Source organism: Ochotona princeps, chromosome 25 (assembly GCF_030435755.1).
Source record: "Ochotona princeps isolate mOchPri1 chromosome 25, mOchPri1.hap1, whole genome shotgun sequence".
In the NCBI taxonomy this organism is placed as follows: Eukaryota; Metazoa; Chordata; class Mammalia; order Lagomorpha; family Ochotonidae; genus Ochotona; species Ochotona princeps.
Window position 1 is genome coordinate 29,368,842 of NC_080856.1, and position 24,817 is coordinate 29,393,658.

General features: G+C 46.7%; 1 protein-coding gene across 1 annotated transcript; it reads right to left on the reverse strand.

Annotated features, from left to right (window-relative positions):
• Nucleotides 1-2,010: 2,010 nt before the first annotated feature.
• ARHGEF5 (Rho guanine nucleotide exchange factor 5) lies at nucleotides 2,011-24,817 on the reverse strand. Its single transcript, XM_058654881.1, has 15 exons — nucleotides 24,391-24,817; nucleotides 13,600-16,738; nucleotides 13,065-13,119; nucleotides 12,593-12,657; nucleotides 11,888-12,141; nucleotides 8,992-9,152; nucleotides 8,606-8,758; nucleotides 8,265-8,394; nucleotides 7,914-7,988; nucleotides 7,406-7,495; nucleotides 6,284-6,441; nucleotides 5,544-5,705; nucleotides 4,819-4,889; nucleotides 3,319-3,423; nucleotides 2,011-2,665 (listed from the first exon to the last, which is right to left on the reverse strand). The coding sequence occupies exons 2-15, from the start codon at nucleotides 16,724-16,726 to the stop codon at nucleotides 2,508-2,510; spliced, it is 4,764 nt and encodes a 1,587-aa protein (XP_058510864.1). The 5' UTR covers nucleotides 16,727-16,738; nucleotides 24,391-24,817; the 3' UTR covers nucleotides 2,011-2,507.

The window sequence follows — 24,817 nt, forward strand, 5'->3', positions numbered from 1 at the left end:
GAAGAGGTTCCTGGTTCCTGGCTTCAAATCGGCGCAGCACCGGCCCGTTGTGGCTCACTTGGGAAGTGAATCATCGGATGGAAGATCTTCCTCTCTGTCTCTCCTCCTCTCTGTATATCCGGCTTTCCAATAATAATAAATAAGTCTTAAAAAAAAAAAAAAAGAATTTGTTTAGCAGACCTGGCGTGGTAGCCTAGCAGCTATAGTCCTTGCCTTGCATGCACCAGGATACCATATGGGCACTGGTTCTAATCCTGGTAGCCTCACTTCCCATCCAGTTCCTTGCTTGAGACCTGGGAAAGCTGTCAAGGATGGCTCAAAGCCTTGGGACCCTACACCTGCATGGGAGATCCAAAAGAGGCTCCAGGCTCCTGGCTTCGGATCTGCTCAGCTTCGGCCATTGTGGCCACTTGAGGAGTGAACCATCAGACCTGAGATCTTCCTCTCTGTCTCTCCTCCTCTCTATGTATATCTGGCTTTCTAATAAAAATAAATCTTTAAAATAAAAACAATTTGTCTAGAAAATGTATCAGTAGATATGGTTTGACTTACACAATCAGTACTGAAACACTTGTTTGCACGAATAATTTGGATTCTAATTACCGTCATTCCTGGAAGAATCAATTATTTGTTCATATACTAATATTTGTAAATTGTTATACCATATATTATTATGTACCATTTTTTAAAAGTTGGGTTTTATGGAAATAATCAAAATCTCAATGAATATCTCTGAAGTCATCTTTATTTAAGATGTTTCAGCAGTGTCATCCTGCTTTGGTTAATATTAGTGGTAACTTTAAAAGAAAAAGCAGGTTTTTATTTAGCATTAATTGAAAAAAAACTTTATAGTTAGTTGAAAAAAGCACAGTATTAAAAGTGATACAATTGGGCCTGGCACGGTAGCCTAGCAGCTAAAGTCCTTGCCTTGGACACACCAGGATCCCATATGGGCGCTGGTTCTAATTCCTGGTAGCCTCACTTCCCATCTAGCTCCTTGCTTATGGCCTGGGAAAGCAGGTGAGGATGGCCCAAAGCCTTGGGACCCTGCACCTGCATGGGAGACCCGAAAGTGGCTCCAGGCTCCTGGCTTCGGATTGGCCTAGCCAACCATTGTGACCCCTTGGGGAGTGAACCATCGGACTGAAGATCTTCCTCTCTGTCTCTATTCTTCTCTGTATATCTGACTGTCCAATAAAAATAAAACAAATCTTCTTTAAAACGTGGTATAATTATATTCTATCATTAATTGGGCATAAACTTTATTGTTATCTATATAAATTTCAAATCACTCTACTTTTGACTTCATATACATATATGTTCATATATATATATATATATACATATATATTTATGATAGAATTGCAGAGTGTCCAAGAAAGAGGTACAATGATCCAGATTAGAAGGTGACGGACCAGGAAGATCATGCTGCTGTTACATAGGGCTGCATGTGAGAAGCTTAGAAAGAAGAGTCTGGAAGGAGGTCGAGGACTTTGTTGGGTGCGAGTTATGTAGAAGCTTGGAGGCTGCTGCAGCTAAGCCTGCATTTTCCATGGGAAAGACAGAAGCCAGGTCAGGCCCAATCACAGGGGGCGGGGTGGTCACTACAGGCCCGACTTGGGTCCTGGGTCTCTCTCACAGAGAAGACAGAACACCTGGAAAGACAGCTTCACAACAATTCACATCTGGATAGGCAGTGATGAGTATCTGAGCAGGTGCTTCTAAACTTGCTCCAACTAGCCTATATGTGCACCTAATGGAAACAGTTTAAAAAGTGGGGCTCTCATCACCTCTCAATTACTTCTCAATCCCCCTGCAGCCCCGGAAGCTAGGACAACTAGAAAAACGACCCCCAGCTCAGGAGTCATGAAGTAGTTACTAGGTGCCCTAACTTAACTCGCCCTCCTGGTTTTCCATGCCACCTAACCCAAGTCTAGAACCCTCATGGCATTTCGTGGTTTGAACCTTCTATGATTCTGTGTTCAATGCCAAGGCATCTGAGAAGAAAACTCTCGCAGAAGTGCCAAGTTTATTAGTGTGAGACAGCATGACCCTCACGTCACCACCAAGGGACACGGAGCTCAGAGGTACACACAATGACCTCACAGCAACAAGTTGGAGACTCTCTGGGATGTCGACATGTCGCCAGGCTGACAGCTAAAGGTGCTATTCCTCCCTTAACACCCCCTTCCAGTGGACTGAGGTCAGATCGTTCAACATATCCACCCATAACTGAAACTGTGGCCAGCTCTGCATCTGTGCCCTGTCAGCAGAGAAGGTTTGCCGGTTCCTGGAGTCCAGTGCAAAGGTCCTCAGAATCCCCCCACCAAGCACAAAGCACAAGTAAGGAGGCCTGGGATGAGCAACTGGGTTGGCCGCATTCTGTCCTTGGGCTTTCAGAAGGTCTAGTTCTTGATCCACGGAAAGCTCCTGTAGCAAGTTTCTGGGACTGGTTCTCTCTAGGAACAACTTGTACTCAAGTTCAGGAGACTCCTAACTGAGAACGGTTAGGGTTGGTGTTCTACCAGCTGTAATTTAGCCGTTTTCACTCGATGGGCTTCCTTTAGGTTCTGTGCACGGACCTCTGAGTTGGAAATGAACTCCACCTGCTGCAGAGGGAACCAGCCTCGTTCTCCATCTGAGAGTCGCATACCCTCCAGCCAGCCTGTGGGGCAACAGGGTGGGTGAAAAGAAAAATTACCTGATGGCAAGTTCCCCTGGACCTCTTTCCTGGAAACTTCTCTGAGTGTTAAGGTCCAATAAACTGTAGTATTGTAAGCTTGAGACGCCTGCCTCCAGCAGCATCAATCATGTGCCGTTCTGAATTTGTAGAAGCCTACTCATTGCCAGGCTGAATTGTGCCCACCCCTCTCCCCCAAAATTAAGTTCTAATCGCTGCAACCTCAAAAGATGAGTTTATCTGGGGATGAAGTTGTCATAAATTGATAAAAGTTAGGACGAGGTCATACTGCAGTAAAGTGACCATTAATCCAACCTAACCTGTGCCACTATAAAGGGGGACATGTGCATACAAATGTGGGAGACAGGTGATGGCAAGGAGAGGCAGTGACTGGGTAATGCTGCTACAAGGCAAGAAATAACGGGAACTACCGGATATGGGTTGGTAAGGAAGGCTCCTTCTTAGAGGCTTGAAAACTACATGGCCCTGCCAATGCCTTGGTTTTCTATCCTTAGCCTCTAAAACCGCAAAAGAATAAAATTTTGTTGCGTTAAGTCTCCTAGTGTGTGACACTGCTGGGAACCAGTCATCTCCCTATAGTGTCTCGTGTCCAATGCTTGGCCTACTTGCCCTCTTACCATCATTGCTTTGCTGAGTCACCATCACCACGTCAGCCTTTTCTAGTGCCAACTCATCATTCTCTCGGGGCTTGTAGGCACGAAGACACTGCACTTGTGGGGAGTCTTTGGTAGAGAAGAATGGGGAAAAGCATTAGGGAGAGAGCTGACTGCAACATGAGGAACATATTGCACGGAGGGGTTGGAAGGACTTGAGATGGAGCCAAGCTTGGGCTAGCTTGATAAAAATAGAAATAGCAGAATTAGAATGATGAAACATTCAACTTCTTGCAGGACGATGAATTGAGAAATGCATTGTGACCACTTTGGGTTACTCTTACCCAGGACTGCAAATACCTGAGATCCAGATGAAGACCCACATTTCCTCTGAAACCCTCCCTGACTTTGTCCTTTAATTGATCATCTATGTCAAACAACTTGCCCTTTATTTAATTGTCTCATGGATGTGCTTAGTCTCTGCAAATACATCACAAAATCCATCTGTAACTCATCCATGCTTCACGGTACCAGACATGAAACTAGGAGAGAAGTAACCAGCTCAAGCTATGACCTAACTCAGCTTCAACATCCTCATCGAGGTGATCATTGATCGACATGACTCTTACAGAAAGCTATAGATTTGTATTTTTGTGACAAATCTGTTCAGGACAAAACCTGAACAAATCTGTGGCTCACAATAACAAGTCACAGATTAAGCCTGACTCATAAATATTCCACATTACAAGGGCTTACTGCTCTTCCGATTTTACTGCACCGCACTGATGCTCTCAGAAAACACAGAACGCTGTATTTTTATTTGTGCCTCTTTTTCTAAAGTCCATCCCATCTGCCACTTGCCAGATCACAGCAAAGGAGGAAGAGTTACCTTGCCTTCTTCACCCTTTGGGGAACTGAAACCCAACTGCCAGAGGATACAGTGAGAAGTTAACCAAAGTCAGTTACAGCACTGTTCTACTTCCCGCTCTAAGGTTCCTGGTATTTATTGATTCTTTTTAGTCACTAAAGACATAGTGCTCCTTTGAGATCAGTTTCACCCTGGATATAAACTGAGGAACCCTTGCTGGAGAACTGTGGGGGCTGATATGAGGTCCAGGAGAAGTCCTTAGTATCTTCGTGTAGATGCAGACACATTCCTAATGTCTGTGTGCCTGTGGTTGCCCCTGAGGGCCTTGGAGCCAGGAACGAGTGGCTCCAGGTTATCCTGTGCAGGTGGGATATGGTTAGCACACATCTGGGTAGACAACCTTCTTCAATACCTACAGCAGCCAAAGAGCAAGTTATTGTCTATACAGGGAGCATATGGGACAGGAGATGCTGTCATGGTGACATTTAAAACCAGATGGACCTCAGATATTTAATCTCTGGTGGCCAATTTTCCACCCTAAATTTCTGGGGCAAAGTAATAAATGGAAGCCTCCCAGACTTACCACCCAGCCCCTAAAGCCCTGTATTCAAAGTAAACTGTCCCTGCCATGGCCTCTCTTTAAGATCCTCACTCACCATAACATTCCAGAAGGTCCAACTCCTCTCTTGGCATGGCCAAAGCTGAGATCCATCGAAGCTTTTCACTTCTGAGAAGACAAAGCAAGATCATAACTTGAACTGCAGTTCATGAGCATAGGGCGGGGCTTAACAATGTGGAAGGTAAATGACTATTAGTACAGCTTGTCTAATTCAAAGTTGTCTAGTTCGATGACTTCCTTGGTATGTCAACGGGACTTCGTTGGAAAAATGATAACATCTTGACCTGCATGTCTTTGTGTCTTGTCATACCTTTTTTTCTGCCTTCTCTTTCTAGGTTTGTCTGACTGATGGCCTCTCATGTCTTCTAAGTGGGGGCACAGAATCAACCATCAACTAAACACGTGTGGAGTTTACTATTCTGGACATGGTATTCAGCAGAATGCTCAACTTGGCTTAGATGTGTTCTATTGCTGTGCAGCATTCTCAATACTCCTTTGCCCCCTTCCTTCAAGCAAATATTTCGATGATCAAAGTTTGACAATAATACTTAGATCAGAAACAGATATTTGTTTTTCCTGTTACGCATTGTTACTCAGGCCTGATATTGTAACCATCTGAAGGTTTCTGTATTCATTTGCCCTCTGTTTTTGCCTTGGTCCTACTTCCCCCCCACTGCTCACGGGGTTAGCCAGGGCCCAGCTCCAGTGCCCAGCCCCAGCTCCCGTGCCCAGCCCCAGCTCCCGTGCCTAGCCCCTGCTCACTGAGTCTCTGTGCGGAAGAGGAATTCGGCCTGGGTGCCTTGGGCGTTGTGCCGCAGGAAGAGTCGGAAGAGGTTTTTGTGAGATCCATGGAGCTTCATTTCACACTTTTCTCCACGGATGGAGGAGAACGGAGCGTGGTCAAACACCAGGAAGCGGCCGCCCCTGCAGAATAAAAGTCTTTCTAATTGGATGCTAGAATTTTCACACTTCATCCACCCTTAAATCTTCAAATTAAACAGATCCTTTTCCTTAGCATCTTCAAACTGAAATTTCTCATAAAAATTCTCACATGGTCTCAACTTGGACTCAGGAGGGAGGAGCCCCAGAGTCTTCAGCGATTTTTTTTTCAACCAGTTTGGTAAACCACATTTCTAGTGTGTTAGGTACAATCTTGCTCTAAACAATGGAAAAGACAGAACCAGGACAGATTTTTTTAAAGTCTTTTGGATCAGAAGGTTAAGACATGGAAGTAGGTAAGTATTTCTAAGTTGAGCCTTGCCTAAAACCACCACAAATAGGTTTCAGAATGCAGTGAGCTAATTTGGTACACTTTGTTTCAGGTCTACCTGTGATCTTTTTTGTTTTTGGCTCCTCCCAGCCCACCCCTTGCAGGCTAAGACGTGGATTCTACGGGCAGAGCTCTGTTAGGAACACAGCCCAGCTCTGCCCCTTGGGGACCCTCCTTCTTGCCTCCTCCCAGTCCCCTCCCTTTGCTCTGGTATCCGATCCTGGTCACTGACTCTCGGGGCCGCGACAGCAGCAGACAATCATTGAAGAGGTGCAGGTGCACTGGACGTGTGTTGAGCTTCCTTCGCAGCCCCGGGGAGACGCTGAACTCCAGGGCTGTGAGTTCTCCGCTCTTCACCAGCCAGCGTGACTGTGAGATGAGTGGGAATATCTACAGGGGGAGAAGGAGCGGGAAAGCAGAATTACCGACAAGGTAAATGTGAGGCTCGCTCCCAGTCCTACCTTCCTCAAGGCCACTTTCCCATATTGTTCTTCCCTGGATACTCATTTCTTCATTTTCCCTCTTGTTTATAACAATCTCCTTATATTCTGTTTCTCTCTGCACTCTCTAACTACCACTCTCTAATGGTGCATGGCTCCCAAGTTTACACAATATTCAGGTCACTAGCAGGTATCTATGTCCCAACCCAGTATAGCTACGGAGATAAAAAGCTCTATGCTAGAAGGCTGAAATGAAGCACAGAAGACACTATGTAGCAGCTGTGCAGGGACAAGGCAGGGACTAGGGACAGCTTTGGCATCTATGTGTCCCTTCTTTGACTGTAACTAGAGGTGTGAGAGAAGCAGTCAGTGAGAATAAGCAGAATGGTTCGAGCTGGGTGGGGTCTGCTTTCCTTTAGACAGTATCTGTTCTTAGTTGGAACTTAAATCTTGAAGGTCCATTTCAGATTTGTATTGTTTTTGCATGGGAGATTTTGTGTCTACATGTGGAATCATATTTGTGTTGCTCTGGGTAGACCAGAAGCAGACTTCACAGTGGGTGTGCAAGCAACAAAAATGAATTTTTACAAAACCTCCTACTGAGAAGTGTGCACCTTTCCCAAATGACCCACGCCCCCTCAGGTGACCATTATTTATTTTTAAATGGTCCTTTCAGACTTCTTATACACACAGGGTAGACACCTAGAGTGGCTATCTTTTCACTTTTAAAGCAAAGGCAATACAGCAAGCACCTTCCTTTTCCCACTTTTATTTTGGGGATTCAAGTGGGTGTTCCAGAAACAGGACAGAACGGAAGGTGGCTGGAATGAGGGCAGTCTGGGAACAGTATGAGCAAGATGGCTCACATGCTGAAGAGAAACGCAGCAAGGTGTGCGAGCAAGGGGTGGACTCACTTTGCACTCAAACTCAATCTTCTGGCTCAGGTAGATGAGCTCCTCCGTCCGCCGCATTCTCTGCACATTGTTGTTGCAGTCTCGGATCAGCTGAAGATGAGCAGCATGAGGAGAGGGGAAGAAAATGGGTGAGAGGCTCTAACCTTTGCATTCCCAGGAAGGGATCTGGAAATATATTATGACAGCCACACTCTTCCAGCAGGCTGGAACCGAGTGAAGAGAGCATTCAATTCAAGTCCTGGGACTCGGAGATCCTTGCACGAAGTGACAGATCATTGCTGGACTGTTGTACAATCAGATTCCCTCTGAGGGCTTTGGTAGTGATGGTGCTGTCCTTGGATGGGACGTATACTCAGGTGGCAGAGGAGGCTAAGGGTTGGGTATGTTTAGAGGTTTTCTGGGGTAGAGAGGTGGTTGAGCCCTCCCACATATGGGGGTCCTACTTTTCACACTCTCTAACGTCACGGAGGACAATGGGAGGGTGAGAGGAACGGAGCAAGCTGCTTACCTCCTCCAGGACGTGATGCGCCTTTGTGGCCTCTGCCTCCTCTGAGGAGCCAGGCTGTGTTCTCTTCAGAATGTTCTAAAGAACAAACAGTAGGGAGGAGGCAAGATACGAGGACAGAATAGAAGAAGAGACAGTTGGGGATTGGTCAATTGAGAAGGCCAAGGACAACATGTCAGTGACAGTTATTTCTGATAAAGAAGGTCATGGGCGGTGAGGAGACGGCTCACATCACCCACATGGTATGGAAGTGTGGTGGAAGAACGGTTGGTTCTTTGTTTCGGGGCTTCCCCAAAACATTTTTTTTTTTTTTTTTTTTGCGTGAAGGGGGAAGAGACTGAAGCATAAGTGTACCTGGAGCAGTAGTTTGAGGCGGGTGATGCGTTGGAAGGGCAGGATCAGAAAGGACTTGAGGGAAAGACGCTGGCAGATGGGGTCACTCTCCAGTTTCTCCAGGACGTCTCGGAAACCGCTGTTGCTGTTTCTGCATGAGCAAGTCTCAGGTGAGGAGGGCTATGGGGCGCAATGGGGGAGAGCTGAAGGACAGAGAGCCCACGTGTGTGCTAATGGAGTCGGATCTGGAGGGGTTGGGAACTTGAGATCACAGAACATGCGCTCTGAGACTGGTATCTGGGTGGGGACTGATACTGTTATTGCAGGGCCCACAATGAGGAAGGAATGGGGATCAGTCTCACAGCAGGCTCTGGAAGGTGCGTTCCTGATACGTCTGGTTGGTGACATAAGGCAGGTAGACACGTCGGAAGTCCGGGGCATGATTCAGAACCACATCACACACTTGAAAGGCGAAGATGTCATTTTCCAAGTTATCTTCTAGGTCTGAAAGGAACCTGCAGAGTATTTAAGTAATACCATGAGACTTCTGGGCCATGGTTCGCACATCCTCCCCTCTCCTTTGGCCTCTTCCTATCCCTAACGGCCACTGGGAATCATGAAGGGAGGAAGGTCCAATCTCATCCTCTAACTGTGTCAGCTGGAGGATTTCTAAGAGGGGGGGGAAAAATCAACTTAAAGAGAGTGAGTGAGGCAGAATAAAGGGAATTGGGAAGAAAGGAAATCTCACGCGTTGCTGACTTCCTGCACATCCTCTAGGCGAGAGAAGAGCCATTGGCGATCCTGTTTGGACATGGTGGCCTGGAGCAGCTTTGAGCCTTGGAAATGATTCACAGCTATGTGCAGGCTACGCAGGTAGGAGGCCTCCGAAACAATCAGCTCAAACTTGGCCTGCAAAGTCGGAAAGAGAGCTCATTAACTAAAAACTTACCGACTCCTTGAATGTACGGAAGCCACCATGTTATATGGCAGGAGTAGACTGAGGAGTAAGATCTCCTTTTCAATCAACTGGTCACACTTCTTAGAAGCTTACTTCTTGTGGGGTGCCAGAGGTACAGCATTTGAGAATCAATCTATATGGAGAAGAGTATGTTACAGGCTCCCAAAGTTGTAAGAGAAAAATCTGCTTTCCAGAAACCTCAGTGACACACACACAGTGAGTAATTATATGGGATACCGGTTATGGGAATTTGCTCTGCAATAGTAACAACTTATACTACATATATGTAGTTTGTCACATCATGTGGTGTAACAAAATTGCACCATAATATTTTTAAAAATCTGAACAAGTTTAACATTTTTATAGCCACACACACATAAAAACAGTGGCCAAAGAGGCAAGAGGAGATGAGTTCTGAAGAGTTACGTAAACAATGCTAAATAGTTTGGACTTGAGGCAACAGGAAAGCAAGGGGAGGTGTTGTGCAGGGAATAACTTGAGCACACTTCTTATAGAGATATTGCTACAATCTGGAAACATGACAAGGGTAGGAACAACTTAGGAAATGGGAGGCAGACGTGGATGGACTCAGTAATTCACTAGAAGTGAGGTGATAAAGAATTCAAGTGGATGCCTTGGATTTTGAGGTGGCTAAATGAGCAGATGATGAAATCATCCACTATCCCAGAGATAGACGAAAGAGGACAGAGATTATAGTTCAGTTTGGAGTTTGAGTAGAAATGGAAAGAGCATAGAAAGAACATGGAACACGAAAGGGCAAGGCGATGTGCTGGGAGATCCTTCAGGGGGTGCAATCAGTCATGACCATGTCTCCAGCTTGGCTCCTCAGCCTTCTCATTGGGTAAAAAAGACGGAGATCCATACCCCACAGTGGTGACTTGAATGACAAATGACACGGCCAGATGACCTTCTTATTCAACAACATGGATCCAAAACACCAAGTTCATGGGCATGCTTGCTGTGACATTTAGTGAGGATCGGACTTGGGGTGGCTCATCTCAGTCATTTCTTGTGTTTATTTTTGGAGCTGTAGTGACCCCCTCTCCTTACACAGATGTGACAGTCAGAAGAGAAGTGGCCATCAAAGCACTTTGTAGATTGCAGAACTATGATTTTATTAGATAAGTATGTGCTTGTAAGAGATCGAGGCACACAGACTGCTCCTCTTACCAACATGTGACCAGGGCCGAAGAGGAGCCCTTCAGTGTACAGGACATGTGGAGAGAGGCAGTGTTCACCTCAACTTCCCATTGTGTGCTGAATGAATATGGCCCAATCAGTGATTTTCAAAAGCAGTTTCATGCTCCCTCAAAGTTCCCATCAGAACAGGGCTCTCAGGCCCAAGAGTCAAAAAGCCTAAAAATGCCTCAATTTGATACGGTAAAAGAAGTGTTTCTCTGTCAAGCACTTTTGGCCAAAATGTAACTGCTCCTGGGCTCTGAAAGGTGGAGAATATGGCACAGTCATCAAAGCACATACTTGCACACTATGCTAAGCCACACATGCATTATTTCATTTAAACCACACAGCAACCCCCAAAGGCAAACAGTACCATCTTCAGTTTGCAGATGGAGAGGGAGATTTAGTGAAATAATATTACTGGCCCAACGTACCACAGCTGGCAAACTGTGACAGCATGAAACAAACCCAGGTCTGCCTTCCTTAAAGTAACAACGCCTATTGTTGAACGATCAGGATGTACAAAGCACTTATTTTTTCAGATTCTCTTTGTGTGTCAGTTTTACCAAAAAACATAAGCTTTATAAAATCAAATAATTTGGCCAAAGTGTAATAGCAATATGTGTATGTTGTTTTTAAAGGGTGATTTACAGAGGTAAGGAGATACAGAGAGAAAGATCTTCTGTCTGCTGGTTCATTCCCCAAGTGGCCACAATGGGCAGAGTTGGGTCAATGTGAAGCCAGGAGCTTCTTCCAGATGTCCCACATGAGGGCAGGTTTTGGACCACCGTCTGCCGCTTACCCACACCATAAACAGGGGGCTGGAAAGGAACGGAGCAGCCAGGGCACAAACCGGTGCCCATATGTGATCCCAGTGCATACAAGTGAGGATTTAGCCACTGAGCCATTGTGCCAGGCCTGATAGCAAATATCAAAGCAGGCTTCACACCGAGGCCATTCACTTCAGCACTTCATTACTGAAATGCTTTTCTATTCCATTTTGCCCTATTATCTTCCTGGAAGAAAGGGTGTGTACTTCATATGTTAGATCTGAGAATAAGAGAAACTCTATAAACCTGACGAATGATGCCAGCTTCAAATCAATCAGCATCCACTGTAGTCTCACTGTGATGGTGATGGCCCAGAAGGGACTCAGGATGGGTCACCCTTAGATCAGTGGGGGTGGGACAGCTGCTGAGATCCTCTTCAAAGGATCTGCTCCAAAGCCTGTGTGTGTAAGCTTAGGTAAAGATGAGAAGCTTTTTGGGAGCCGGAAGCAATCCTTAGCATCAGGAAATACGGACAAGAGACAGAGGTGACACTTGAGAAAACAAACTCGGAGTATTAGTGAGCACACGGATGCACGGTGGCAGCAGTGGAGACTGCTTGTGGGCATGGTGATGGGCAGAAGATAAGAAGGCTGGCAGAGAGGACTTGGCTATCTTTTCTGTACCCTCCACCTCCTCCCCCTGCCCACACCTGGTACCTCTTGCAGTTTTTGGTCTTCATGGGTCATGGAGAGCAGTACATTGCTGTCTCGAACCCGGGGGATTTCCTGCCAGAGCGAGCCGCTGGAGCCCACGGAGAGGCGCTGCAGGCAGGACTCGGAGGACACCTGGGACTTCCGAGGCTGCCTGGGGGAGGCAGCGCCGGGTGTCTCGGCCAAGCTGTTTAGGCGCTGCTGGCTCTGAATTTCCTTGTTCAGAATGACATCACTGTACTCCTGGTAGAGCAGATGGGCTGGAGTCGGGGAGGAGACATGGGAGAGGGAGGGAAGTTGAATAGAGGCCCAGAAACAGGTGGAAAGGAATGGAGCAGCCAGGGCACAAACTGGTGCCCATATGTGATCCCAGTGCATACAAGTGAGGATTTAGCCACTGAGTCATTGTGCCAGGCCTGATAGCAAATATCAAAGCAGGCTTCACACCGAGGCCATTCACTTCAGCACTTCATTACTGAAATGTTTTTCTATTCCATTTTGTCACATTATCTTCCTGGAAGAAAGGGTGTACTTCATATGTTACATCTGAGAATAAGAGAAACTCCATCTAAACCTGACGAATGACACCAGCTTCAAATCAGACAAGCTCCTGACTCTTCTAGCAATCTGTCTCCTGCTGAGGGCCATCAGTGCCTCTCTGGGATTGGCCAGAAAAGCTGCTGAGGTGTAATTTGGTTTTAAGGTACTCACAGGTGTTGATGAGCCTGGAACAACGTCTTGAAAAACCTCCCATCACTTCCCTTGGCTTTTTCTCCCTGTGGAATAAAAAAAGAAAAGGTTCTGGGCTACTTGCCAGCCTCGAGACACAGAGGATCCCACTCAGCAGGTCTAAGCTCTGGGGCTCCAGCTGAGAGGCCAGGGCCAAATTCCCCAGAGAGGTATGGAGATGGAACCGGACACACTCGGGACAGTTCAGAGCACTTTTGGAATCATGTGGAATTTTTCATGGGCTTTAGTTCATGGCTGAAGGGCTTAGGCGGGATAGATGACTCAGAACTGGCTGACAAACATAGGGAAATACAGGAAAATCTTCCCATGCTGGAATATTGATGTCTCTGTCTTCCTCTTCCAGGCATGAAAAACCCTTAGGGTCATCCAGAAACCCAATTTAGAAATCTCAGTGTCCTAGGTGTGGAGGACAAGCATGTCTCTAGGGTCTTACCGCAAAACAATAGTGTCTGAGGGGCCAGGTCCTTCCATGGCTGGATCTCTCGAATCTGAAAATGGAAATGGGTGCTGTAACTGAGATCCCAGAGGACCATCTGGAGACAGCTGAAGAGGTCAGATCTATAAAGGGAGATGGAACTATCCAGAAGAAGAAGAAGAAGAAAATGATCTATTGGGAATCTGGGAGGGAAGGCAGTGCCAAGCATTGGAGAGAACCAGATATTTCCCCAAGGATTGGACAGAGCGTTATCATCAAGACTGTCCAGGAGAGATCAGATGGGTGAACAATACTGAGCAGTAGGCAAGAGAACAAGACAGCTCTGGGAAGAAGAGGTACCTATGAAAGAAGGCTGGCTGCAGGGAGTGAGGTAGGGGGGAAGGGGAAGGAAGGCAATGGTTGGCTGTGGATGTGCAGGAGAGGGAACGCTGTTGTCCGTGCGGAATTCTAGTAGCAAATCTTGAGGGGCGATCAGAGGTAGACAAAGTTTGGTCGGATACTACTGTCACCGGGATCTTTGCTCCCTGCTTACCTGAGGAGCCTTCAGGCAAGATGGAAGGTCTGCGTAGACCTTGCCGGTTCCAGCTCTTCTGTTTGTTGGGCCCCTCACCAGGGAGCACAGCCTGGCCCCTGCTACCCTCTGGTGGTCTTCCTGGGTCACGTCTATGGGGCCAGCTGGATGCTTTCTCCAGATGTGGATGGTTGGCCTTTTCTGGGTGACTTGCAGGGTCTACAGTTGACCTCCTTGAGCCACTGGCCCCTTCCTGAGGGGCTGTTCTTATAGGCCCTCTCACAGGGGGCTCAGATGTTCCGGAGAGCACTGGTTCTCCCTTAGGGCTGGATTCCTGCAGGTCCAGAGTCCATGGAGTGGTAGGGGGAGAGGGGCTTAGAAAGTTTGTCATGTTGCTGAAAGCCATGCCAGAGGAAGCTTCACTCTTACTCCTACTGGTAGAAGCCAAGACATCTGCAGATCTGCCAGTGGCAGGGGGCCAGGAAGTACGTCCAACGGAAGGAGGAGTGGAGGCTGTCCAGTCTTGACTAACAGGTCGTGGTTTAGCTTGAACCCCTGAATTCGTAAGTCCTCCATGGGTGCTCCTGCTCCTCCCCCTGGCCTTCGGAGGCAATGGGGGTGGTTCACTGGGAGGATCCAGGGTGGGGATGGGGGGCAGGGGCCTGTAGATCCTTGAACTACTGGAGGAAGAAATGGGAGAATGGTGGGGCTGGGACATTTCAGGAGTTGGGGGTAATGGCTTGTTGTATCTCAACCTAGGGGAAAAAGAGGTCTGAGTATGGTGTGTATCATCTGGAGTAGATGGCAGAGGTCGGTGCTGCCTTAGCACGAATGGATCAGGAACTTGAGGAAGTGGCCCTTTAACAGAGTCATGTAGCCCTGAACCTTGGGTCAATGGAAGAGGATTGCTATATCTCTTTAATGTGTGAGGCACATCTCTCTTCATTATGGAGGAATGGCCATGCCTCTTCCCTGGGGGAGGAGGGGGCAGAGGTTCATAAATTCTATTATCTATGGAGGCAAGGGGTAGGGAAGGACCGTAAGCAGGAGACTGTTGGGCAAAGGCTACATTGCATGGAGAACCCCATAGCTGGGTATCATTAGGACTGCTGGGCCTCTCTGCATTGGAGACGTATTGTTGAGAGTCCCGCCTTGGAATGAAAAATGAGGGAGGGAATTCTGAAATGATGTTGCAGTCCCTCCCTCTTCTTCTGTCCCTTCTTGGGATCACAGAACCATAGATGGCAGGCTTGGGGGACCTCTGGGGCAACTCTGAGTGGGAGAAAGAGAGTGACATTCCCACAAAGTTTGGAGTTGGCTGTGTCCTGTGAGAGCCTGGAAAGGAGTTTCTCCGAGGGTGTTGAATGGCCTCTGTGGAGATCACTGGGGGGCCATGTGTGGAGCTGGCAACCGGGTCCATGGTGGCTTCTGTAGTGGGAAAACCATGGAGAGCTTCCAGAGGATTCTTGAAAGCCTCACAGAGAGAGAGGTTGTTAGCCTCACTCCTGGGAAAAGGACTTGGGAGACTAGTAGATGACACAGGTGTGATGGTGGAGACCTCAGCTGTATTCAGTAAAGCTGTATCCAATGTCCTTGAAGGAGTCACAGATGTATTGCCAGAGACCATCTTAGTCTCCTTACTGGATGCTTTCTCCTTGTCCCATTCCGATTCTTCTTCCTGAGTATCTTGAGCTGATTCAGTGTCAGGTAACTCCGCATTAGGAAAGGAGTCTGGTAGAGAAACACCTTGATGGAAATGTCCTACTGGCTCTCTTACAGGGGTTGGAGCTAAGGGGGACAGTTCCACAGCCCTGGGCTCCATCTGAGTCCCAGGAACCTGAGCCATGGGATAAGAGACACCTGGAAGGAGATCACAGGTAGAAGAGATCTCAGAGGGCACGAGAGCCAGTGTGGAAGGCCCATGATGTTCTTGCTTTTCCGATCTCTCTTCTTCCACTGTCTCCTGACCATCCCCACCCCAAGCTCCCGGCTCCTGCTCATCTGACACTACCTCCCTCTCCTGTCCCTCTTCTGTCATCACTTTCTCTGTGACACCCTGAGTTTGCTGTCCAGTTACTCCCTCTGATTTTTCCACCAAATTTTGACATTCCATGACCTGAGAGTCAACCCTCTTACTTTCTGGCCCACCCAACTCCATCTTTCTTTGCGCTCCCTGTTCTGGACCTCGTTGATGCCGAATACTCATCTCTCTCGCCGCTTCCTCTCCCTCACCATGATTCAGAACGTCCAATTCCTCCTTCAGCCTCTCTCTTTCTCTTTGTCCTTCAAGTACTGCATCATCTGGAACCTGTTCCCTCTTTTGACCCTGTTCACCCTCTTGGCCACTCACCTGCTCTACCATCTGTATTTGTCCCTTCCAAAGTCCAACAGAAGAAACATCCCCCCCAAGAGTTTCTACCTCCTGAATTTCCACTGTCTGTTGTCCCAAATTTTCCATTCCCTGAGCCTCCTGGGAATGTAAGAGCCTTTCTTGCCCTTGACTTTGCTGAACCTCCTTCAGTGGTAGCTCTTCCCCCTGTCTGACAGTTCTGCTTTCAGAATCTTCAATATGGTTGGTCTCTGTAGTGTGATTTTTGCAAGGAGGACAAAATATGGTCTGAGAACTCTCAGGAGGGGGTTGCCCCTTCTCTCCAGCTTGTCCAGATTCCAACGTCAAAGAAGTCATTTCAGGTTGAAATTCCACTTCCTCCCCACTACCCGATTCACTTAACGTTGGGACGAGGTACGGGCATTCAGTCTGGATGGGACACTCCTGGAGTTGTGGTGGAGCTAGTGTTCTTGCTTGTTCATCTGCCAGGCTCTGGCCCATTGCCTCTTGATGTTCTGGAGTGTCACTGACCACAGCCACAAAGTTTTCCTGGTTGTCCTCCACATTCACAGCACTTTTCTTAGGGAAAGAGGACATGCTCTCAGCTGCATAGTCACTCGCATCCCTTAACTCTCTTGGCTGGATCATCAAGAGTCTGTGTCCCTCTGCCCACTGATCACATAGGTCCTGGCCCTCTGGAGCATCTGGTGCCAAGGCAGGGATCTGGCTGCTCCTCATGAGAGCTTCTGGGATGTCTTCCAACTCCTCTATGGCAGAGATGGGAATAGAGGTTCCATAGTGAGGCTCTTCAGCTTCCATCAGGGCTGAATCCTAAGGAAGAACGAAAGACAAAGCTTTCTAACACCTTTTCTTCTTTCACCAACAGAGGGAGAGATGATAAAGCGTGACACATTTCCTAGCTTCCATTTAGCGTGACTTTTTCACACAAATAGCATCTAGCACAATAAACTATAGTCTCTATAAAGCTTCTCCCTGATTTTAGTAATCTAATAAACGTTTACCTGCTGATCCTTTTAAGTATACAGAATTGAAGGGGATGAAGATCTCAGGGTGTTACACTCTGACTGGGGAAACATGTAATACAAGGACATTGTCAAGACTGCCCAATACTCCCAGTGGTCGCTTTTCTCTACACTATTAATAGCAAATGTCAAATTCTGTCTCTGTTTCTCTCTGGCTACCTTTTGTAAAGATTCAGCCTCTTGGTAACTCCAGATGACTACACATGACACACTCTATATGTAACAGCCCAGAGGAGATCTGTCAGGAGGGCAGCCAGCCTTCTTAGCTGGTGATATCAGAGTCAAACAGGTCAGGCTATCGCAGCCAGTGTGCAAAATAACACAGTTTGGAATATGGAGGGGAGAACTGTCATACAGGAGCAATTTTATTTTCAATCACAAAGATAGTTGTTAGATTAAGACTCTGATGCACACGCCTGTTATCAACATCAACAAGGTTCATAAACCTTATCTTCATTTTTTTTATTCTCCCTTTCACTCCTAGACCAATGTGAACTCTTTTCATTACGTCACAAAATTTGGACCCGCCTGCCTTTCTTTTCATAGTTAACAAAACATCTAATCTACAAAGAATTCAGAACCTAAGGATCCACCTCAATGTCTTGTGATCCAAAATAAGCAGCATGTCCGCTCTGTTTTCCTTTTTCAGTCAACGTGAGAAGGGTTCCTCCAATTTGGCCCACCTCTTCAGGGATATCATACTATGGATTATCTGTTACATCGCCAAATTTTCTGCTGCAAACTTCCATCAGTATTCAAGCATTCCCGCTTCTTTTTTCTGTTGTTGCTAAATTTTTATTTCGAATTTTTGAATTTTATGGTACAATTTCATAGAGACTGGGATTTTCCCCTCCTCCTCCTGACAGATTTTCTCCATGTTGCTACAATAGTATAGTCCTTGATAAGGAGTCATGATTCCATCAGTCTGTTATTTAAGTGTGCCCCGACATTGCTGGTACAGACAATGTCAGGCAGCCCAGTGTCCCATTGTCTACACATGTCCAACAGTTTCGCTGGGAGTCCATCTTTGATTTGGAAGCAGGGATGCATATTGCACAGTATCCCCACATCTGGATATGGTAGTTTCTGTTAGTCCATCAGCATGCATTCCCATAAATGAGAAGCCACAAAATAAAGTTAACAACCAGTATGAATTAGAACAGCAGCAGCAACAACAACAACAAAATTGCAGCACCATGAAAAAACGCACCACTGGGTAACAAACGCACGAGTGACGAAAAGAAAACACAAAAGTCTCTTGGGTAAAATGATGCCATCATGTAATCCCTGAGCCAATGATGAATTCAACAAGAGAAAAGAAAGTATTTGGAAGAAATGAGAATGAAATCAAATCAAAACACATAGGATGCAGCCAAAAAAAAAAAAAAAAAAAAAAACCCAGTATGGAATGGGTTATTGAAGTTACTTTGCATGATGGTTTCCTTATATTAGAAAGAACATATGGTATTTTTTCTGTTAGGATTGACTTATTTCACTGAGCATAATGGTCTCTAGTTGGGACCACCTGGTTGTAAATAGAACAATTTCATTCTTAATAGCTGAATAATATTCCCTGGAGTAGATGTGCCACAGTTTCCTTAACCACTCCTCTTTGGACATGCATCTGGATTGTTTCCATGTCTTTGCTATTGTAGATTGTGCTGCTGTAAATATAGAATTACAGATCCCCTTCTCATATGCAAATTTCATTTCTTTTGGGTATATTCCTAGGAGTGGGATAGGTGGGTCACATGGCAGATTTATTTGCAATTCTCTAAGCACTCTCCATACTGATTTCCACAGTAGTTGTACTAGCCTACCCTCCACCAGCAGTGAAGGAGGGTACCTTTCTCCCCACATTCACACCAGCAGGTGTTGTTACTTGAGTTCTGAATGTAGGCCAGTCTCACTGGAGTTAGGTGGTACCTCAACATGGTTTTCATTTGTATTTCCCTGATGGCTAGGGAGCCTGAGCATCTTTTCCTATGTCTGTTAGCCAGCCATTTGAATCTGTTCTTTTGAAAAATGTCTCTTCATTCTGTTGCCCATTTTTTAACAGGGTTGTCCCTGGATTTCTGAAGCTCTTTGTAAATCCCGGATATTAGTCCCCTATCGCTTGTGTAGTGTGCAAAACTTTTCTCCCATTCTGTTGGTTGTCAAGCATTCTCACTTCTTTCTCATCTCTCAGTTACCTAGAAAAATTTGCTTCTCAAATCCCAGACACTTGCCTCCAACCCAGCTTCCACAAACACCATTCTGGCAACATCTACAACAACCTTCATACCATCAACTCCACAGAAGGCTCTGTGGATCTTTGTTTTGGGGAAATCTTGTCAGCAGTTGACACTATCGGTGTGAGAAATACTCTTTCTTATTCTTTGGGACACTACTTTTTCCGGATTTTCCCTGTAGTTTTCCCTTCATCTCTGACTAGGTTAAACTGTACTTCTCTTTGTTGTACTTATCAGCTGTAATTAACTTTATTTCTCCTTTACAGCACATCTACAATCATAACGTCATGGGTGCATTTTGATTTACCTTCCATCTCAACCATACACAGTAACCTTTGTGAGAACACAAAGTACCCAATAAATATCTTTCCTATAAAGAATAACATTTTTACCTTCCTCTTGGTCCAAACTCTCCACATTCAGTTAATCATGAGGTCCCACTGACCCTACGTCCTGAACGCCCCTGTCCTTTCCTTACCATTCGTCCTCAGGTGTGTCTGCCCACCCATGCCAATGCACCTGCAGCATAGTCTTGCTCTGACCCTCACACAGCTGGCGTGATTCCATAACACCTGACTGAGCTCCAAAAGCACTACATCTATGTGACATTTTTCTGAATTCCCTGGCCATCTTAATATGAAGCCCAAACATTCACCACGGGTCTTTGTCCTGCACAGCCTTGCCTCTGGCTTCTGCTTTAGCAGCCTAATCGCTTGTCAGCACCTGCCCCCACCTTGTCAGAATTTGGTCTCTTGAGGGCACATCCCCTGTCCCAGCTGGAGGCCTCAAGTGCTTTGTTCCTCTGCTTGACATCTTCTTCAGCTGCCCAGAAAATTCTTTGCTTCTCCTTTACTTACCTTTTTGTATTTGTGAGGATATACTTCATGTCTATTTTTGGGGCTAGTCCATGAGTTTCATGCGGGCATAAATGCCTTCAATTAACTGTTTCGTCTCCTCTGCCTAAAGTTTACTTTGTACTCAACTAAGATATATTAAGTGAAGAAAGAATTAAAAGCATGTAGCTAAGTCTTTAGTCCTTTTGTTTGTTTGTGGTTTTAAGACAATGGCAGAAATCAGTTAGTTCACTTGAACATTCATGTTCATACCTTTAAAATAGGGGCAAAATGCTTCCTTACAGTTCTAGGAGTAAACATAAAATGACATTAAAAATTACATTGACTATCGGGAGAATAAAAAAAAGCACATCGTTACCTTTAAAGTCATAAGAATATAATTATTGTTGACTTAGATAGAATAATGAAAGGGAGAAATGAGATTCTGCTCATATTTTCAATGCAAATGGTGCTGTTGCACCTGAACTAAAGATTCTGTCCTGAAGTCTGTTTTACTGGCTGCCTCCAGCCAATCAAGTCCAACCCAAGCAAGCATGCAGGTCCTCCGTCACCTGTAGATGTGCTTTGTAACAAGTTCCTGGCCATCCCATTGACATAGATACCACCATTGTGGGGCAGAGAGCTATGCCTAAATGTATGCATGTAGAAAGATCTTCAAACCTTCTTCCAGTTAACTGACTGTAATGATTGGCTTGCAACACCTAGCCTCTGAGTACAAAAGACGATAATTACCACGAGAGATTGTTTTGTGACCATATTCTCAACCATTTGTTATACAATATGACTGCTCACTGTAGACATTTTCTTTGTCTAAATCTGTCAGCTCCCTTCACCTGCATTGTTGAGGCCCTATCCTCCATATATACCACCATGCCCTCAACACACATACCCCTTCAACACGTAAGGGTGTTTCTGCCACATCCTGGCTGTATCTGTATATGACTGTATCCTACCTGGGCACTTTCAGTTAAGTGTGGTAACATAACACATATACGTCTCTTGTCTTCTGCAACCTCATGGACATTATTTTTTCCCCTAAATTTCATTTGTTCATTTGAGAGGTAGAGATTAAGACAGAGAGATAGAAGGTTCCCACTCATTGATTTACTCCCTACATGCATGCAAGAGCAGGTCTAAGCCAGGAGCCTGGAACTCAAGCCAGGTGGTGGCAGAGACCCCAGTGCTAGTGGGGTGTGCATCCCAAATGGCGCCATTAATTCAATGGACAAGTGCCTGCCTGCTCTAACATTTCCCCTTCCTTTCCCTTCATTCCTTTCTTACAATCCAGGGTCTTTTTCCTTTTCTTTTTGTTTTACACTTAGAATGTCATGAACTCACAGGGCATAGGTTTCAGCAGCTTAGCGTTTCAGCTGAACACATAGGCCTTTCTTTATGGCTTCTTTCCTTTGTGATCATTGTCCTTCACATGTGGCAAGGAATGATCTCAACCTTCCGAGTGCTTAATATGCTCTATATTCATGTTAATTCTCTTGGCAAGAATCGTGTCCTTAAATTGTCTGTTTAACAGTGCCAAGAGCATGCTGGGTCACACTGTACTGTACTGATTTTGCCGTTGTAACATTTATGGGTCATTCCCTTTTGAATAATCATTCTTGAATTTTCTAAAAGGCATAGAGAACATACATACGTGTAAATACACATACACATACATATATGCATTATCTATAAAAACATATGTATACATTCACCCATACACACACAGTCGCTCACATCGATTAGAGAGATTCTGATGAATTATTGGAGGATGGAAGTGAAAGGCCATTGACGCTATTTCTAAAGCCATCTTCATTCATTTGCAAATATCAGTGGCACAACACACCCTATCACAGCCTATGTTCCTTCTACTTGATCCTGCCTTAGTCATTCCATTGCAATTAGGCAGGGCAGAGCTGGACAATGACAAAGCTAAAGGAAACGTATAAACAAAAAGATTCTTACTCCTGCAAACGCATCTGGAGAGCGAGGGGCTTTCTGCACACCCCACTGTGTTGAGTGTAAACACTGTCATCTCCTTGTCCACTAGGCATGAATCAGCACTATTCATCCGGGCACAAGGTGAAGACATGACACAGCTTTGGGGTGACCCGGCTTTCTTCTCCACCGGAGTCATTTTGCAAATGAGTGACCCTTTCCAGCTCTGAGCTCTGATGGGAACAACCTCCCAGTCACCCCAGGGGCACCGTGACTGACCAAGCTCACCACTTCTCTCGGGGTTCCCCCCCTTAGCTCTCGTTCATTTCCAGTTAGTGGACATTATAATGCACTCAGTCACACTGCTTATTCTTGGAAGTGCTACGGGACACCTGTTTTTGTTTTTTTTTTTTTTTGGCAGGGGACACCATGCTTTCCAGATATTTCAGTGGTATCAATTTCAAATATCCTAACTTACCTAATTCACTGCTACACTCTTTGGATTGTAACACTTTGCATTTATATCTTCCATTTTGCTGCTCATGCCTGGATAATACACCTCCCTTCTCCCCATTAAAAGCAATACTTACAGAAAATAACACCACTGTACAGACGTTGTCTTTTATTTACTGGTTGATTAATGTCCCTAACACTATAAAGATATCAAAATCACGGTAGCTTTCTGAACTACTGCCTGCCAACACCGATGTTCTACTTACTGTAGAAATGCCTGAGCATCCCAGTGAAAGTTATTCCACACTTTTTTCCTATTCCTAATGTCTGAAGGTATCACATTATGAGCACCGGATGGTCTTGGGAAGAACATTGTTGGCAGCAATGCTAACTCACACCTCAGGCGCCCACATGCTTACTATCATAGCCAACCACACAGATCACGAGTGTGACCGACCTGTGTGTGTTCTTCATCCAGACCTTCAGGCGGACCTTCACACACTCTTAGGGACCAGCTTCTTTTCATGGCACACACACTCCAAGTGACTCAACCTCTGTAGACACAAGATGCTGTTTGTGTCTATACCACGGACGGCTAAGCATTGTTACTGCTGTCCAATCTCTGGCATTGCGAGTGACCCTGCTCCTCACTGTGCTCCATAGTGGCTGACCACTCCAGACACCACAAATGATGTGTTCTTGCCTACGCCACAGACGCTTCGCATAATGTGACCACAAAATCTCACACAGAACATATTCTGGGCAGTGATCCACTTTAGGGACCCTTGAATGGATTTGGAATTACTATATTCTCTCCTTCCCATGCTCCCCAACTCGTCCCTTCTCCTTGGGATCATAACACACATTTCCCCACCACAGCTTCATCTGGAAGTGATCGCTCGTCTTCAGAGACCCTTTGGCTGTATAGTTAGGTCCATAGGTTGATTTAGAAATGATACTTTGTGTTACGGCTTAGGCCAGAGAGCATCTTCACAGGCCAGGTGTTGGTAAATAAAGGATGTCTTGGAAAGAAAAGATACGGCGAGCTGATTAGCTAGCTGGCAGCCGTGAAGGTTTAAACAGGCAAAGCTTGATCTGCAGAAGGAGCCCAAGAGGGAGAAAGCTTGAAAGGAAAGCCATGGCTCTCTCTCCTGTCTGACACACCCTTCCCCCTCAACTGATTGGAGTCCTGGTCAGAGTTCACGCTGAGGTAGAGGGCAAATCTGTCTGGGCAATCCAAGATCCGGGAAGGGAAGACATCCTGTGGCATCAGGACCAGCTCTCTCAGGACAGTCTTGCTGGAAGGCAATCTTCCAGGGATGCGCAGAACCGGATCTCAGAACTGGCACCGCAGCCTCTGAGTCTCATGAGCCCCCTTCTCACTTCTGAGCACTCCACGTGGGGATGGCCATTCAGCCTGCGGATGCTCCCCTTATACAGCCAAACGGGGTGGAGGGCAAGGCAGGGGTCGCTGCCTGAAAAGCTTAAAGAGTCATGGCTAACAGGAGAGGGAAGGGTGTATGTAGACAAATGTTTACGAACACAAATGGAGGGAAGCTCTGGCCTAGGTAAGGAAAAGTTCAGAAAGGTTGTATCAGTTATCATAGGGATAACTTTCCCCAGGACCCAGACCTTGGAGCAAGAGCTCTGGTTATTGGTCCCAGGAATTCGCACCGGGCAGGGTGCCCATTTCCAAAGCAGGGACCGGTCACTCGAACGAAAGCAAAAGTTCCTGGCCAGAGCGTTTCGTCCAGGTCCCCTCCTCCTCCTGACCAGGGCCCACAACCCTGCTCCTAGAGCTCTGCCGGTGGCCCAGCCCCTCATTTCCGGAGTCTGCGCCCAGAGAGACTCAGCAGGGGCTGGTCCCTGGGGAAGGCCTACTTTCCTCTTCCTTCCTGTCCCTGCCTTACCTCCGCCCGTCTCTGCGGACCGCCCGGAGCCGAGAACCCAGAACGGAAGAGGGCACCCACCTGGCCGGTGTCGCATGCTGCCTCGACCCAAAGTCCCCTCCAGGTCCCGGGTGCCGCCGCAGTGCCCCCCGCGCGCAGGCCCGGCCGCCCCAGCCGCGGCCCGCCCGAGCCGCCCGGACGGAGGGAGGGATCGGGCTCTCCCAAGGAAGTTTCAGGTGAGGAAACAGGGACACACCTTCCCGGGGGAGGGGCAGGGTCCCTGGGTGCCGGAGCCTCATTGGTGTAAAGGAAGCTCCCGCGTCAGAGCTGGGAAGTTCCCCGGCCCGTCTGGGAGGAGAGCTGGGGCGCACCGGGCAGGCCTCCGCTGTCCCAAAGGGAGCCCGAGGGTGACTGGCGGTGCGGGGGACGCGCCGGCCAGGGTGATCCCAAGGGCTTGGGTCCAGCAGAGGAGGGAGGTGGGACTCTCCCGTGTTCCGTGGGCCACGGA